Genomic DNA, 17699 nt, shown 5'->3' with positions numbered 1-17699 from the left:
AGCACTTGTGACATGAAGACTTTTTCTACAGAACGCATTTCTAACCTGTTGCCTGCCACATCAAGCACATGTAATTCAGTGGCATTGGCGAGCTCTGGAGGTAGTTTTCCCAAACGGTTATCTCTGAGAGAGAGCACATTCAGGCTAACACATCCGCCCAGCTCTGCAGGCACGCTGCTCAAACGGTTTCGGTCCACATTCAAGTTGGTCAACTTCTTCAGCTTCCCAAGTGAGCGCGGAAGAGACTGAAAATAAAAACAGGACAAGAAAGTTTCTGCAACAGCCTGTTTTTTTTAAAAACTCCCTCAATCTGCATTACTCTAGAACATTTTGCACATTTTCTATTGGAATTTAGGACTCCCTCAGCATTAACTACACTCATTTGTTAGTGATTTCAGATAAAAGTATCCAACAAACACAGGAATGCACACTCATTAGGAGTGAAAAACAGTGTGTTTGCTGATTTTAGCAAGTTTTTGTTTAGTTATTAAAACAATATCTTACAATGCACATTTTAAACGTAGCTTTAAAATACTAATGTTATAATTATGCATTTTTTTACATTTGCATTTTAAATAAAACAAAAGTTTTAAAAAGTAATGACATTACTATTGAAAAAACCCATAATTTTTAAATATAAATAAAGGTTCCACAGTGAAATTTTTATGGAGATTTAAAATTTAAACTCCGAAATCTGACCAGACTAATGTATTTAACTTGTCCTGGACCAACATCAACCAATTTGCACAAATTCACTGTTTTATGCTAAAAATATTCCAATCATCAATAATATAAAAAAAAGATTAATCACCAAATTCACAATTTTAGTAGTCAATTCAGCAAAGTGAAGTAGAAAGAATGTAGAGAGTTGTGTACCTGCAGTAGGTTCTCGGTCAACATGAGCTCTGTCAGGTTCTCACACTCCCCAATAGAGTCAGTCAGATGCACAAGGCGGTTCTGGTTCACTTTCAAAATGGACAACTTCTTAAGTGAGCCTGAAAAAGAAATATTCGGTATATAAAGATCTATGGGTGCTCAGTGCGCAATTATATATGCAATAACATCAGAAAATAAATTATACGGTTATAAATAATGACATCAGTTAAAAAAAAACTTTAAGCCAATAGCAAGACAAAAATCTGAGAACACTAGAGGGCAGTGTTGTTATGCTCAATGTACTGAACATTCCTCAGCAGATCAGTGCAATCAGAAGAGTATTCAAAATATTGCACACATTACCTGATGTGCGAAATAAATAAATAAAAAAACAACAAAATTAAACGATTACACTTTATGGTAATATATAATTCACACTATTAATAAACCATGTACAGACCATTAACTAAGACTTTTAGCTCAAACTTCTATACTACTACATACTAATTGCCTGTTTAATGATAGTTATTACGGTAGTAGATGGGTTTAGGATTAGAGATGTAAAATGAGATCATACTTTATAATATTTTCTAATTAACAGTTAATAACAGACAGGTAATAAGCCAGTAGTAAATGATATTTACACTAAAGTGCTAAAAAAAACTATAATATTTTTTATAATAATAATAATAATAATAATAATAATAATAATAATTTAATATATATTATATATAAATAACATGAATGCAGATCAACTGAATGCAGAAGAGAAAATTATGGCTGGTAAATATAAAGCTGTCACCATAAAGTTGCTGGCTTAATTTAGAAGGCACATAGTTTACAACAAGGTGAAACAGAGTTTAAGCTAAACGGATGAACAATGCCTTTATTGTAATGCGGCCATTGTCTTCAAACAAAGCATGCAAAAGCTCATTTTTATTGACGTTTGGAAGAGAGGTATAGAGTTTCACCGATGCTGTCCGGCAAGATCTCCAGGAGGTTTTCTGAGAGCAGCAGGTCCGTGAGGGCGATAAGGCCGCTGATCTCTGTGGGAAGCTCTGATAGACGGTTTTCTGACACGTCCAAGCAAACCAGCTGCCGCAGGTTCCCCAGCTCCTGTTAAAGGCAGAGGTCATCTTTCAGTCAGCCGAAAGCAAATTAAAGCACTCTAGTTTCCACTCCAATTATCAGCAGAACAGGCACATGCCAAACGCATTCAACTGCACTGAAGGTAAAGCGTGTTTGAAAAGTCAACATCTGCATGAACTGCAAGCTTTAAATCTGAACTAGATGTGCAAAGCAACCAGACAGATGACGACTCTAATGACAATCAGCCAATCACGAGCTGTCTGTACTCACAGGAGGTAGTGAGGAGAGCTGGTTTCTGTCCAACCACAGCTCACGAAGATTGGGCAGCGCCCCAAGTGTGTCAGGCTGAACGGAAGAACAACAAAGAAAGCAGATTAAAGACAGGACGAAGAAAAAAAAAAAAAAAAGAAGAAGAAAGAAATGTTATGAAACAGCACACAAAGAATAATGAAAGAAATAAACAACATGACATGATAGATTCACCAGAAGGTGCTCAGGTGTTCAGAAATAACTATGCTTCGAATAAACCAGAAAACATGACATGCATTTATATGCATCGTTTAACACACACACACACACACACACACACACACACACACACACACACACACACACACACACACAAACACACACACACAAACACACACAAATTGATTTTAGGGCTGCAAGAAATATTACAGGACTCCTTACCAAAACTTCCAGTACATTGCTGCCCAGATCCAGCTGTTCCAGTTTTACCAGGAAGGAAAGAGAGCTACAGAATAACACAGACATTTCAGCTTTTGTCATTTGATTTGCATGTATTGGTATGTTTTTATTTTACATAAAGCATGAGCGCTACGAATTGAATAACTGCAGGCTGATGGGAAAGTACTCACGAGGGCAAGGATTTCAGTAGATTCTCCCTCAGCTCTAGAGTCACCAGGTTTGACAAGCTGAGAGACAGAGAACGAGAAACAGAAAGAGATAAGACTGGGTGTCAGATGGTAAGTGTGTCACTTGGTTTGGAGGAGTAAGGGGCTCCTCCATCTGTACGACATCAACAGTGGCCAAAAACTGAGTATGTGTGTATATATGTGTGAGATAGAGAACATTTCGTCTGTGTGTGAATAAGATGCCTGTGATTAAAGAAGTGAAATTTATAAAACAAAGACATATTAAATGTCTTAAAACAACATGCACAGATATGCCTCCTAGATAAACATTTCTGCCATATATTGCATAAAACTAACGCTGTGTTTATTGGTTTGACTATATAAACAATACAAATACTAGATAAATTGATGATTTTTCTGATGTTTACTTTACCTTAGAATGATTTTAAAAGTTGAAATAAAAATAAACATTTATTCGATCAATTTCATATAGTTACGTTATTTGGGATGCCTCATTCAATAAAGTTTAATTTCAACATTGTAGTTAGTTTATTAAAAACAAATGTACGATCATCTATTAAAAATGACAGACAACCACCTACACTAACACTCCTCTGTCAATTTTGGGAATCCATTACACTCAGCATCACAATACGAAAGATCTGCTACTTTTTTTACATTGTGGCAATTTTGTATTTGCAGAGCAAACTACAAATAAAATACTTACTCTAATGAAATATTTTATGTTATATTATTATATTATATTATTTAATATCAATGTCTTTTTTTATAGCACCATCTTAGCTTAAGGCTAAATTCATGGTAAGAATCAGGTTTGGTTATTTTCACAATTACAATGAGATAAAATATTTAAGAAAACTTAAGAACTACGTGTGGATTTACTTTGTTAAAATGAGTCCAGTGGTTAATGGAATAAACATGTTTTTTGGACCGTGGGTGACACGATGAACCTAATTTATTTCTTGTTAAAAAGACTAGAAAGTTCTTTCTAGCACCTAGAATAAATAACTTTTAAAGCAAATTTTAAAAGGAAATGCATGTTTTGTTCCCACATTAAGATTTATTTTATGCAATTTTGAATTTGTTCTTATCAACTCACTTTCCTATGTCATTGGGTAGAGACTGCAGCGACACGTCATTGAGTGATAGGTGAGCCAGTCCTCGGAGCTGCGTGAAGCCATCAGGCAACCTGAGACCGAGAGAGACAAAAGGAAAATGAGATGCACAATGGAAAAGGTTTGGCCTCTGAAGGCTGTTACTGCTAGCAGTGCACGTCTTCCTGCTCTAATGTAAATAAAGAGTAGGAAGTACTCAAGTGATGAATAAAGTTGACATCCTCCAATGGTTGTGTGAACTCTCTGACCCCAAAATAAGGGGAAAATGAGCCTGCTAAATTCTCACCTGTTCTAAATACAACATTACAGCATTTTAACACAACATATGTAAACTCTTTTTAGTACAAATCTTTTCCTTTCCCATCCTGCTTATCAGAGATGAGTCTTTTACAATTTTGATTTTTTGATAAGTGTGACCAGTCAATACCGATTTTAGCCTATTGCAATTTTCTAAGAATTGACGGCATAAACAAATAATAAAAATACACTTATTTTTTCATAATAAAAAATAAATGTAAATGTATTATTAAAATAACAATGTTTTCCCCAAACTTCAACAAACATTAACAAAACGGGTAACTATCCACTGTTTGTAATTTTTTTTAAAATTTTTTTATTGTTAGAAAAGTCCAAAGGTTATATATGCTTTTTATACTATTATACTATAGAAACTTCTATAAATAATAGATAATACCCCACCCACACACACACACACTTTGCAGATCGTCTTGAATCACTTGAATCACGTTGCATGTATAAAACATACAAGATTAAAAAACTTGGGTGGTCAATTGGCAGCAAATCGTGAAAATAGAGCTGCTTTTACAGGCTAAGAATAATTTCCAAGGCACTACATGTTATCATATGGCTGTGAGTATAAGCACGACTGTCACTCTTTAAGGCATTGGTCGGTCTAAGATTCTGATGTTATGATAATAAAATGATTGCTGCTCTAAAAATTGTTTTCTTTTGTTAAATGCCTTATATATTTTTTTTTGTTGCTTTTTTCCACTCATTGAATTGAACTATTTTGCAACTAAAGGTTAAATAAAAAAAAAAAAAAAAAAAAAAAAAAAATCACTGCTATTTTCTGCTATCGATTTCTTTACAACTTAAAAAGGCGTCTTTGATTAGGTCTATAGCAGGAATCGGGAACCTTTTTTCAGCAAAGAGCCATTTTTTTATTTAAGCAAAAGCATTTTTAAAGAGCCATTTAGATGTACATATACATCTCCAAATGCCTCTTTAAAATACATTTGCATATATAGTATACATGTATTATATAGTAAATATATAGTATTACTATATATAGTATTACTACTATAAATAATAAAGATTTAAACAAAACCTAAATTTGTCCATGCACAACTCAAAAATTAACAAATATGAAGCATTACACGTTGAGCAAGTCCATGAATGAAGAAAAAACTATAGGATTTCTATTTTCACCATCACCATTCATATATGCTGTTTGAATTTAAGTGCGCAAGGTTACCATAGTAACGCAAGTTGTTTGCCCATAATTGGTGTGGCAATTCAAAACGTCCTTTTATTGTTAACTGAGTTCTTATTCATTTTGCAATAAAAAATTACATAAAAGGGAATTGTAATTGTATTTTGATAGGAAACTGATTTCTATTGATGGTTATAATTTTTTTAAACCGTAAATTATATTATTAAAGGAAGACAGCTGGAGAGGCACATATTTTTGGTCAGAGCCACATGTGGCTCGAGATCCATAGATTCCCTACCACAGGTCTATAGCATGCTTGGATGTTGGTTTCTAAGGTGTATGGTGAATCGTGGGCTGACCAGTATCTTTTTTTTGATGTGGTAAAACTGTTGCCGCAAAAAACTAAATAAAAAACAAGAAAAAAAACTTGCATATACAGTAGGAACAGTACAAAAGAAAATTAATGGTTTTAAAACTGACTTTCCAAACGGACTTCTGAAACCGGTTATTGTCCCATGCCCCATTTTGTCCCATTTTGAATATGCGGATAAAAAAAATGGTTGATGAAAAACCAAAATGTGCATAAAAAAACCTATGGCATAACTGAGTAGGTTAAACCTTTATTCAATAAGAAAAGATGCACATAAACAAATTCCAACATGCGCATTAAAGTTATGATAAATAAACTCACATGTGATGATGTAATAGTTTATGAATGAATAAACCAGCAGGCTGATCACATTGTAAAACATGTGAAATGTTGTTTTGGTCATTCTAAAACGCCTTTACCATTTCAGTATTAGTGTTATTATATTATTTATTACCTCCAAAATCAAGAGAGTCTGTGCTCCGCATCTCAAGCCTTCAAGCGATACCACACATTCATTGCATGTCGGCAATGTCTTCTGAGGCGCAAATCATTTATTAAATAATAAAAAGATTCAAGCAGCTTCTCGTACCACAGCAAATTTAGTTTCTTAACATTTTTTACATGTGACGTCAGTTAATCAGGAAGTGATGATTTTGTTCTCTTTGACTCATCGGATGGAAACGCTGCTTTATTTGCATGTCCTTTATGAGATCACCACTGCCAATAATAAGAAATGACCACTGAAATTAGATAACAGGTCAGCCACTAGTATGGCCAATCATGCAAAATAACAACCAACCGATTCTGGTCCTTGGCCAGTTGATTGTTGCTTACCCTCTGCTTACATTATACATATTCAAGACATCGTTATATTGGTATGAGCCAGAGCTTTGTGGCTTGTTCCGATGCACTAACCTGGTCAAGGGGTTTCCGCTGAAGTCTGCAATCTCCAAAGACTGGCAGAATTTTATATTTTCAGGAATCTCAGAAATATCTGACAAGAGTGAGAAAGCCACAGTCAGCAAGATATATTAAAAGCAGTGTCATGACAAACTGAGTACTATTTCAGGCTTCTTAATAATGTCTACCAGATGGCCTGAATGAACGGGAGGAGATGATGATTTGTCTGTGGCGAGATGTCTGTATGTTTCTATGCATTGCACAGGATTGAAAAGCCCAGCAGGAGTCGCTCCATTTGCAGAGTTGCAGAATATAGAACACACTATGGTCTAAATACACAGCAACACACTGAACATTCCCACGATCAATCCAGAGAGGAACAGTGAAAGTGCCTCAGGCGGTGAGAGGCACATGCAAAGACAATTGGGTGTTGAAATTGATGTACACTTTTTAAATAGATGTGGCTTAAAGAAAACATTCCAGTGCTCTGGGTAAGGAAACCTTCCAGTGCCACACAGGATGTGTAAGAATGTGTGTGTAAATAACTCTAGGTGGCACAAAAGTTTGCATACCATTTCTAGAGATGTCAAGCTCCACTAGCTGCGTGAAGTTGGCAACGTCTGGTGGTAATTTTTGAATCTCGTTGTCACTGAGGCCCAGCTTTCGCAAATTGTGCAGTCTGAAGAAAGGCTGAAAAAGAAAGAAAGGGTTGAAGTTAGACAAAATTCAATTACATACTGGTCAGATCAATTCATTAAGGGAGATGCAGGTTACCGATTTGGCTAATAACAGCTAGGCATGGGACGGTATAAGATTCTGGTGGTATGATATCCTTGGATAAAAATATCACGTTTTGACAATATTGTGATTACTGCTCTGAAATATTTTAATTTTAAATGTCTGCGTAAAAAACAACAAAAATCCCCTTTAAAAACAACAAAATTATTTTTGAGATACATTTATAATATTTCAAAGCAGTAAACTTGTCGGGCTAAATGATGCAAATGGATCATTGACTTCTGCTTTCTTCATTAAGTTTCAAAAACACAGATTTCCTTACAATTTAATATGGCACCTTTGGATATCTTTTCTGCTGGAGATACTGTTGCCCTAAAAAAATAAAAAATAAACGGAAACACTTTTTTTTCTTCTTTTCTTTACACATACCGTAGGAACGGTATAGCAGAAAACTTTGGCAGTTTTAAAACCTTGACTTTTCCAAACCACAGTACACCTTGAAAACGGTTATTGTCCCATGCTTAATAACATCTACGTAACCTTTTCCCATTAAGAAATTTGTATAACCATTTAGTGCTTCCTTAAATGGATAGTTCACTGAAAAAAGAAATTCTGTCATCATAACTCTCCCTCCATTTGCCAAAAACCTGTTTTTAAAATGTTCCAAAAACATTCTCTCCTATGGATGTCAGTGGCTATAAACATCAAACATTAGGGCTAAGCAATAATTCCAAACAATTAGCAAAAGCTGCAATTGTCTTGCACATCATGTGAGGAAAGTACGGTTATGTGATAAGCAGTAAATCTCCTCCAAAGGAAAGAGGGCGCTCTCTCTCTTGCAAGTCACACAGAACAACCAAACCATAAAAAACACCCTGAAACTACCAATCTAGGGAAATCCTTATCATGTAGGATAAAAAGAAAATTAAACTGGTTTCATTCATCTTCCCCCCTTGTTATTTCCAATCTGCACTGTTTACTTTTTTTTTTAAAAAGAAAAACATTTTGAAAAAAAAACCACTGGTAACTTTTATTTTATAGGAAAAGGAAACCTCAAGTTTTTATTTATGTTACGAAATAGAAAAATACACCGGTTTTAAATTATACTTAATATTTTTGGAGGACGTGTCCTGTAAGATCATTTAATAGTTTATAACACCAGACATTAAAACAGGCTGGTTATTTGCAAAAAGCAGGGTGAAAATATGACACACAGATACAAATTACCACACAAACATCATGGTAAAAAAACGGCAAAAGCACAACAAACTACATTCGATTATACACTTGTTTCTCTGCTTCAATTGAGAATGTTGGTAACCCCACCACCCAAAAATATTGGGATGACCTGTGAATTTCAAATTTGTATCTGAAAGATGTTAAAATCAAGTCAGAAAAGAAACTAATAACCATTGATCAACAATATGACCCCAGCTCATCCACACACATTTGCCTAAAACACTAACAATTATTTGATGAGCAGGCAAACATGTGCGTGTCTGTGTCTCCATGCTATGCTCCTCTATCAAGAGCTCGCTTGTTAGCAGGTCACATTTAATACATTCCTGCTTCTGCTGGCCTTCATACCCTTTCTTTTTAATGCTGGGCTGACCACTGAACAGCACCAACAGAGGGTTTACTATGTACTGCCAAGAACAAGGCTGATACCTCAGTGTGTTTGTGTGTGTGTGTGTGTGTGTGTGTGTGTGTGTGTTTGGTTGCTTGTGTCTGTGAACTGGAATTCTGATTTACTAGCACACAAGGCCAAAACATAGAAACCCTCTGTAAAAAGAGAAGATGGAAGCAAAATATAAATAAAGGATGAGAACAGCACATGATTGTGGGTAAAGTAACTGAAAACGTTTGAATCAACAGTACTACAGTTACCACCTCTATAAAAGGCAGTGGTTGTCAACCTGGGGGCCGGGGTCACAAGGGGGCTTCAGCAGACATCCCAGGGGAACTGAAGATGACTTAATTTACTTTTTTGTTGGACTATGAAGAACCAGAATTGTCTTAAATAGGTAGCCTGATTCAAATGTGGTTTTAAAAGCCAAGGAAATAAATAAAATGTGAAATTGTCAAATATATTTAGAATGAATGCTCTATACATTGTGAATAGACAGATAATTAATCTTTATCATGTATATCTATCTATCTATCTATCTATCTATCTATCTATCTATCTATCTATCTATACACACACACACACACACACACACACACACACACACATTTCATTGATGCATATGAAAGACAAACTAGCTTACTTTGGAAAAGAATTGAAAAGATAGGAAATTAGTAACTGTTGGATAAAAAAAGGAAAAAAGCAGCAGCCTAAACTACATTTCTTTTTAAGTTAAATCAACAAAATATTATATAATTATACATATTATAAACAAATAATACTAAATATATAGATGCGCAAGTAATCAAAATAAGGAACCAAAATTATTATAATTTAATTAACGAATTTCAATGGAAATGCATGATCAACAGAACAACAATTGATGTTATTTATTAGTTGATTGTTTAAGCTACCTCACAGAAGTGCTCTGTTTTTAACGGAGTTGCTGTATGTTAAAATAAGGTGAATTAAATAAAAAACAAGAAACATCCTGGTTCTGTTTCTTCACTTTTCTTTATTTTTAAATGTATTGGATTGGGTTTCAGTATTGGTAGATACTCAAAATCCAATGACTCGAACTCGAGGGCAAAAAACCTGATCAGGAAATCCCTAATAATAGTATATAAATAATAATAATTAAAGACACTTCTAAGGATAGAAAGCTATAATTGATGTATAATATCAATTATATACTAAAGCATTCACTTGATATACCTTTTTTTTGCTTTAGTATTATCCTAATATAATCTATGGACATTACATTTCTACACTTTCTTTTTTTTGTGAATATTTTAGATGCAACCAATTAGCCTACATGTGGAGGAGCCATTGGATATTGCTGTGGATAACAAGAAGACATAAGAGACAAAAGAAGTACTGCTATATGCTACAATACTGACACTTCCTATGCAAGTAATGTTTGCAGATGTAAACAGCTCACCCCTCACCTGAGAGGAAGTGCAGTCCTTTATGGGTTACCTCTGAGTTCATTGCGGGAAGCTGGAGGCACTGCTATCATCACCACAGAAGCAGGTGACACGTATCACATGACTAACTGATAGGATACGTGAGCTTGGTTACAAACGAGACCAAAATACACGTACATGCGTAGCAATAAAGTCAGTACAGCAGCTGCATACAAGACTGAAATAATTGAAAACAAGTGGTGTGATGACATATGGCTGAAACTACACACATCATCTCACAAAATTCTGGACAACGATGAGATGGCCTCACACAGAGACCAACAGAACGCATACCAGTGTAAACTTCATTCAAAAATCAACAAGCTGGGCAGGGGCAGAGCATCGGCCTGACAGTCGACTGCTAGTCGGGCTGTCCTGAGTGGGAGCTGTGAGGTCCATTAGGGGGAGGAAGCTCTAGTGAAGGCCTGATTATACACGCACACAAAGCGGCCCATTCATCACTGCGGCCAGATGCCAGGCAAGCCCAAGACCATATAGTTACCAATCAGCAGCACTCAAAAAGACATTCTTTTCACTGTCCAGTAATTTATCCGAGTTGCCTGTATATAAACTGAATCCGGTTAAACATGTGCTGGGTGCCACTGATGCTTGCATCTCCCGCTAAACAGACAACATATGAAAAAGGCTAATTTACACTTCTGCATTGTGTGCATGCGGTAGGTCCAGTCACGGTGTAGCCTTTGGACAGTTGCATACCCGTCGCCATACCCTCAAAAAAATGTAACTACACATCACAATGATGCGGAGCAAAAGATCTGTGATTGGCCGGCTTGGTATAGCCATGACAAGTGTGCGGAGGGCTGAGAGCAATGAGAGTAGAGTGAAGCTGATGGTGGGAGTGTTTAGTTAGTGGAGGAGCTCTGAATAGGTACTTTATTTATTTACTCGACGATTCAAGTTGTCAAGCATTTGCCGGTTCCTGCATCTTTCTTCATGGAATGAGTACGAGTTTGATTTGTCACACTGGCATTGACCTTGGTTCTGGATCGAGTGACAATGTTGACCTTTTTCAACTGCAGGCACACAGAGTGCTTTGTCAACACATAAGGACAGCGGGCTTTAATTTACTGTCCGAGCAAAACAGCCTACTAGCATTTTGGAAGTATTACTGCAGAGCAAAACAGACAAAATACAGATTGTAGAAATGCTCACAATGGTGTTGGCTAAGTGCAGTGGATGCACCGGGGGGGTATAAAGATCACTTGACACAAAAGTATGAATCAGGCTTAACAGTGTTTTCAGAACTGCATATCATTGTACAATTTGTTACGAAGTCACATTTTCTTCTTGGTTCGGTTTCTTCACATGTTCACATGGCAAAATGCACCAAATTACGTTTACGCAAGTCCCAAGGGATTAGAGCAATTACACACCATTTCAATGTGTGTTAGGGGTGTAACGATATTATAACCGAACCGAAATATCGCGATACACCAGCCACGATACGTATCGCGAAACTCTCGTGGCGTATCGCGGTACTCTCACTCCCCCTGCTGCCCATTGTTGAGGTTGACGTCACTTGTCTCTAACTAATTGAACCAATTTAAACACATCTTTATTATCAAATTTAATTAAATTGTTTTAGTAATGATGAGGTTTTGTTCTAAATATTATATTCTAAAGTTAGTATTTTGGTGCATGTCATGTCATGTGACTTGAGTGAGCATCACACTTGTTACTACTGGACGCAGGATGGCTGCTTTACATAGTACTGAGATTGCAGATCCCCCAGACACATTTAAGTCATCTGTGTGGAAACATTTTGGTTTTCCAGTTGAGTACAGGAATAGAATTCGTGTCGTAGACAAAGCGCCTGCCTGTCTGTCTTAACTGTTTCACGAAACTTACTTGTAAGGAAAAACATTTTAAAAGTGTGGTAATTTCACAATGTGAGGGTGTAAGCAACAAACTGCCAACAAAAGTGATTTAATGTACAAAAGTCAAACCAGAATAATGCCCAAATATACAAAAAAAAATATTTACACTAATAAAAATAATATAATAAAGTAGCAAATTCAAACAAAAGTATCAAACAAAAATTTGTTACACTCGAGCAAGGGGGTGATAGTGAAGACAAACAAAAGAAATAAATATAATAAAACAATTCTAACTCCTCTAATAACCCCTCTTACCTCGCTAAAACTGATGAAAAGAAAAAAAAGGTCTTCAGCGCCGAGCGCCGCATTCTTCCCTATACTGAATAAAATAAACAAAGATGACCTTCACCTCTTACCTGATGTCTTTAGCAATACATTTTCTATGTGTTTGCAAAATGGAAATCGTATGGCATTTTCCCTATTCACCTTACACTAAGAGTGAACAGCTATATTGTCAGGAAGGAGCGGATCCAAAAAATAATATACAAATCAATTTAAATAAAAATGTACAAACCTCACAAAATTACTTAAAGTGGGCAAAAGTAATGCAAAATAATTTTGCCCAAACGAAAGTTAAGCAAAAACAACGAAAATCATAATCATGTCAGAATAATACACGAAAAACGAGATCAAAGGAAAAAGCGCTCTCTCTCCCACTCTTCCTGAATTGCTTTTCACATTCCCGCGCTGCGTCACCAAATGATGATAGATCGGTCTCCTGACCAATCAGCTGTCAAAAAGGCGGACCTACTGAAATGACAGGCAGCAGCTGTCATGAAGGCGGACCTACATAAATGACCGGCATAGAGGGAGCGGGAGAGAGAGAGAGAGAGAGAGAGAGAGAGAGAGAGAGAGAGAGAGAGAGAGAGAGAGAGAGAGAGAGAGAGAGAGAGAGAGAGAGAGAGAGAGAGAGAGAGAGAGAGAGATCGAGAGGAAAACAGCCGGCTACAACTCTAACATTAGTTTCTGACACAACTGCAATGTATTTTACTGGTGAATATGTCATGTAAAAACACTTTACAAACACATTATATGTATACTTTTTCATTAATTTAAACGGAAACCTATCTATCTAACTGAAACCATAGATAATCAAAAATGAGCGTCTGTGTCTGCACAGCGATCAAGTCTCTCATCGGAGAATGTGGATATTATGGTGTTTTTGAAGAAGATCTTTCACTATCCAACACTGCAGTTATTTATTTAATTTTAGTTTACTTAGTTAAGATGGCTGCACTAAAGAAAATTGTTTTTTTTCTGACTAGTCTATATTGGAGGTATTTATTTAATTTTAGTTGTTTACTCGGGTATCCTGACTGTACTAAAAATGCGATGACAAAGTTAATAAAGAAAAAGTTAAGATGTTCTTTTTATTAAGTGAATTGTCTCTTAGCATTGCTGTTAACATGACATCAACCCCAACCCCACAGCAAACAGAAACCGAACCGTACCGAACCGAGGCTCCAAAACCGTGAACCGAACCGAACCGTGCCTTTGGTGTATCGTTACACCCCTAATGTGTGTAATACTCTAAATGAGCCTATCGTGAAAACACCTAACATAAATTTAACATTGATCTATTCCTCATTCATTACACAGAAAGAAAATTTAAGTATCATTATCCTGTGGTGAGTTTGAGTGACTTTAATCCATTAATAGCTCCAATAGCAGAGAAATATTCTGCGTGTGTATGTATATCTACAGTATATATGTATTGTATACAACAATGCATTTAACAATTACAGTTACAGGCTTTCTGGCAATGAAGAAGTATAATGAGGATTTACAGCATGCATTTGCATGTTTGTAAAGTCAGTGGGTTTGAATAAGCCATGAAATTCACTACACAAAGCACAGTTTCACTTTAAAAGAAATGTACTTCTATAAAAGAGCAGGAATAGAAAAAATATAAATAAAAGGGCTTCATAAATATATTCATTACTAATTAAAACTACAACCAAGCAAATCTTCAACAAAGCAAACCTAGGCATCAATGAAAGCAAATGCACCAACATCTAATTTAGTAAGCACTGGAGGAAATTCATGAAATGGACATCCATGCTTGCATAATTTATATGAAAATATAATTATTTAATTAGACAAACAAGTTAAAGTAAATAAGATTCCATCTCAGTCTGATCTCACAGAGTGATGACAGAACAATCAATGAACGGTATCACCCAATAACCATCGTAGTAGTATACTAACTGTAATTAACTGTAAAATACAACAGTATGACATGAGTCTAAGGTCAATGGATTTTTTATAATAAAGCACTTGTAAAATGAAAATGTTCTGACAGTGAGACAGAGTTGGCAACTGATTCTGTTATATATCAGATATAATTACATTTTACCATTGATCTTCCACAGTATCATATTATGTCATTGTCTACAGATCATGGAAAATCACAGCAAAACCCAGTTTGACTACCGTGACCCACTATCATAAAAAGTAAAAATGTAAATAAAACTCTGCCATTGAAAAACACTGTAGATACAGATGATAAAATTGCAATTATTTTCAATTACTCCTCAAACACATCCTCCATAAACAATAATATACAATATATTTATGTAAGATTACGTTCTCCTACGTTATCTCAGTTCACTACACAAAGAGATTTCTCAGCGTATCCTGACAAACATGACATGAGTGAGAGTTAAGGTGAAACGATCTTGATGCATTCATCATTTTTGCAGTTCTGCTTGGTACCACTCGAGGCAAAGAAATCACAAGCTAAACCTTTATACATATTCTAAGCACAAGGGAAATGATCCCTAATGAGAAAGTGAGTGCTGCTGTTCTCTTCCTCTGCAACAGCCACTCAAGGTCACTTTACAGAGATGATACCCTGAAGGCAAAAAAGAAAAAAAAAGAAAAAAAAAAAGTCACAACCTGTACTGTTCTGGTATATGTGGCATATACTGATCCTAAACTAACATTTTTTCTTAAAAATAAGGCATCCAAGAATTCAACACATTTAGATAGGAGGAGCAAGATGAAGGGGAAAAAAGAGAAAGATATGTTGGCTCAGGAGTCCAGGTCAAAACAGAGGCTGCTGTGTGTTAGTCAAGTGACTGCTTACCCTGTGACTTTCTCCAATTAAACCATTACAGCTAACCCCTTTGTCCCCAACATTACTTAACATCATTTCATCCTAGAAACAGAGATGAGTACAAGGCAGTCATTTTTATGAACCAAAATGACAAACAAGAAAAAAGCAATACATAACATGTTAAAAAGATGCCTTGACCTCTATTCTTTCTCTGTTATGTTAAAGCAGGAGCTGCAATAAATTCCTCAACAATTAAAAATGATCAAACGGTGCCCCCTAAAAGTTGTAAGTTATCCGGGTAATTCTCGCATACTGATTTTCAAAATCTATGAATTCAGACATAATACTCGGCTCGCATATTGATTTTAGCGTACTATATTGTATGGAAGTATGCGGTTTTGGACGTAGCCACTGTTTTTACTTTCCTCTAAAACACCTAACAATGTCAACTCTCCCTCTATCCACTTTTGCTCATTTTTTTTTAAAATGCTTACAAAGTTTAAAATTATTTTTTCAAATTGTACAGGTTTGTGGAAGCTCCATTAAAAAAACAGAAAAATATGCGCAAGGTGTGCAAGAAATCATCAATGTCTATGGTGAAACAAAGCACAAGTGCATTAAAGGTATACGTCAACAGAGTGATCAATCATGATCTACAGTAGTCAACATTTGAAGTGGATCATCATCACCTTTCATCAAAGTTGTCCTTAAACTATTAAACAGAATTCAGGAAAATTTTGAAATACATTTGATTAACTCCGAGTGTTGACTGCTTGATACTGACACAGAGTAGAAGAGACTTGAAAAAGGTGTTATATATTTATGTACACAAAAATGTATTTGTGTAGGCTGATAATATTCTGATTAAACCAAATTTAGGCATATGGTCTGCTTTGAGAATCTTTTTGGTAATTGCTTTAAACGAGCAAGGACTATCTATGGAGGATAAGGGGGCTCTCAAAATGTAACTAATATATCCTAGTTTATGTTCTGAAGAAGAATGAAAGTCTCAGGATGAGGGCGAGTCATTTTTTGGTAAACTAACACATCTCTAATAAATTAACTCTTTAAAACCCAGAGGCTGAACTGTAAAGAAAATTGTCACCTCATCGTACCCAGTTTTTTCTTCAATGGCTGTTTAGTGTCAAATTGTAAAGTGTCACAGGGAGGGTCACGCATCAAGTTCACTCGTTCACTCGTAATGCACATCTCGTGTGCATTATCAGTAATAAAGTCACTGATTGTAATGGCTCATGCAGAAATAAAAGAGCAACAAAGTTTTAAAATGCAGATTGTCCAGAATAGCCCTTTCACAGACTCTAAGCAAAGGGTTGGGGGGAGTGGCCAAACAAAGCTCTCAGATACTTATTTTTTTCAACTCTGAAGAAAGAGACGACAAGAGAATGTGGGCTTGACTACACCAGTAGCACAGCCAAGAAACCTGAAAGGTGACTGCACTTATGTACAAACACACAGAAAAGGGGAAACCCACTATAAATCCAAACACTGAACATCTTGTTCCTCTTTTGTTTGATAGGAACAAAAACATAACAAAAAGTCATTCTGAAACCAGAGTCAAATTAAAGCAGAACGTTTCCCCCTTCCACCTCAGACTTCTGGAGATTACACTGAGAGTCCTTCATATGAATGAACCCCCTGCTCCTTTTTCCCTCAGCACTGGGACAAAGCCTCTGAAGTCGCACACAGTGCTGTCAATCAAAACTAAGACCGCTTGACTCCACCCACTAAAGGCACCAACAGAGTGGAAGACTTTCCTATTGTCCCCAAGCAAAGGGAACAGGCAGACTAAAAAAAAGGGAGGATAAAAGATGGCAAGAATGTGGGATACAAAGGGAAAGAGATGAGAAATGAGGTCAGGAAGGATGAGAGCAGTTATTGGGGAAAGTGAAAGCGAGAGAGAGGTGGATTATTAATGAAGAGAGGTGGGCTCAGGATGGATGAAGCAGTTCATTAGTGACTCTACAGGTCGATGAGACATACACACAAACACAGACCTGACTTCCTTTCCTTAAGACACAATGCCACTCTGATATCCTCCTCACTCATCTTATTTTTAAAAGAACATATCTGCACACAACAGCTGTTAATGCCAGGTATCCAAAAGACGCACGGAAACACACGGAACAGTTAAAATAATGGTTGTTTAATAAAAGACATTTCAAAAAATGAAAACCAAACCTAAATTCAATTGA

The 17699-nt window shown here is 36.0% G+C and overlaps 1 protein-coding gene across 50 annotated transcripts in view; it reads right to left on the bottom strand.

Moving 5' to 3' along the window:
• scrib (scribble planar cell polarity protein) overlaps positions 1 to 17699 on the bottom strand; it is a 116365-nt gene that overhangs the window by 50842 nt on the left and 47824 nt on the right. For all 50 annotated transcript variants that reach the window (XM_087258885.1, XM_087258902.1, XM_087258893.1 and 47 more), the window contains exons 2-10: positions 7272 to 7389; positions 6715 to 6793; positions 3961 to 4050; positions 2844 to 2900; positions 2656 to 2719; positions 2236 to 2310; positions 1848 to 1992; positions 877 to 995; positions 46 to 245 (exon numbers count right to left, since the gene is read on the bottom strand). In XM_087258885.1, coding sequence (XP_087115011.1) covers positions 46 to 245; positions 877 to 995; positions 1848 to 1992; positions 2236 to 2310; positions 2656 to 2719; positions 2844 to 2900; positions 3961 to 4050; positions 6715 to 6793; positions 7272 to 7389 — 947 coding nt within the window. The remainder of the gene's footprint in view (positions 1 to 45; positions 246 to 876; positions 996 to 1847; positions 1993 to 2235; positions 2311 to 2655; positions 2720 to 2843; positions 2901 to 3960; positions 4051 to 6714; positions 6794 to 7271; positions 7390 to 17699) is intronic.

Source organism: Danio rerio, chromosome 7 (assembly GCF_052040795.2).
Source record: "Danio rerio strain M-AB ecotype USA chromosome 7, GRCz13ab, whole genome shotgun sequence".
NCBI lineage: Eukaryota > Metazoa > Chordata > Actinopteri > Cypriniformes > Danionidae > Danio > Danio rerio.
Note: the sequence above shows the minus strand (reverse complement) of the source record. Positions and strands in the feature narration are given on the sequence as shown.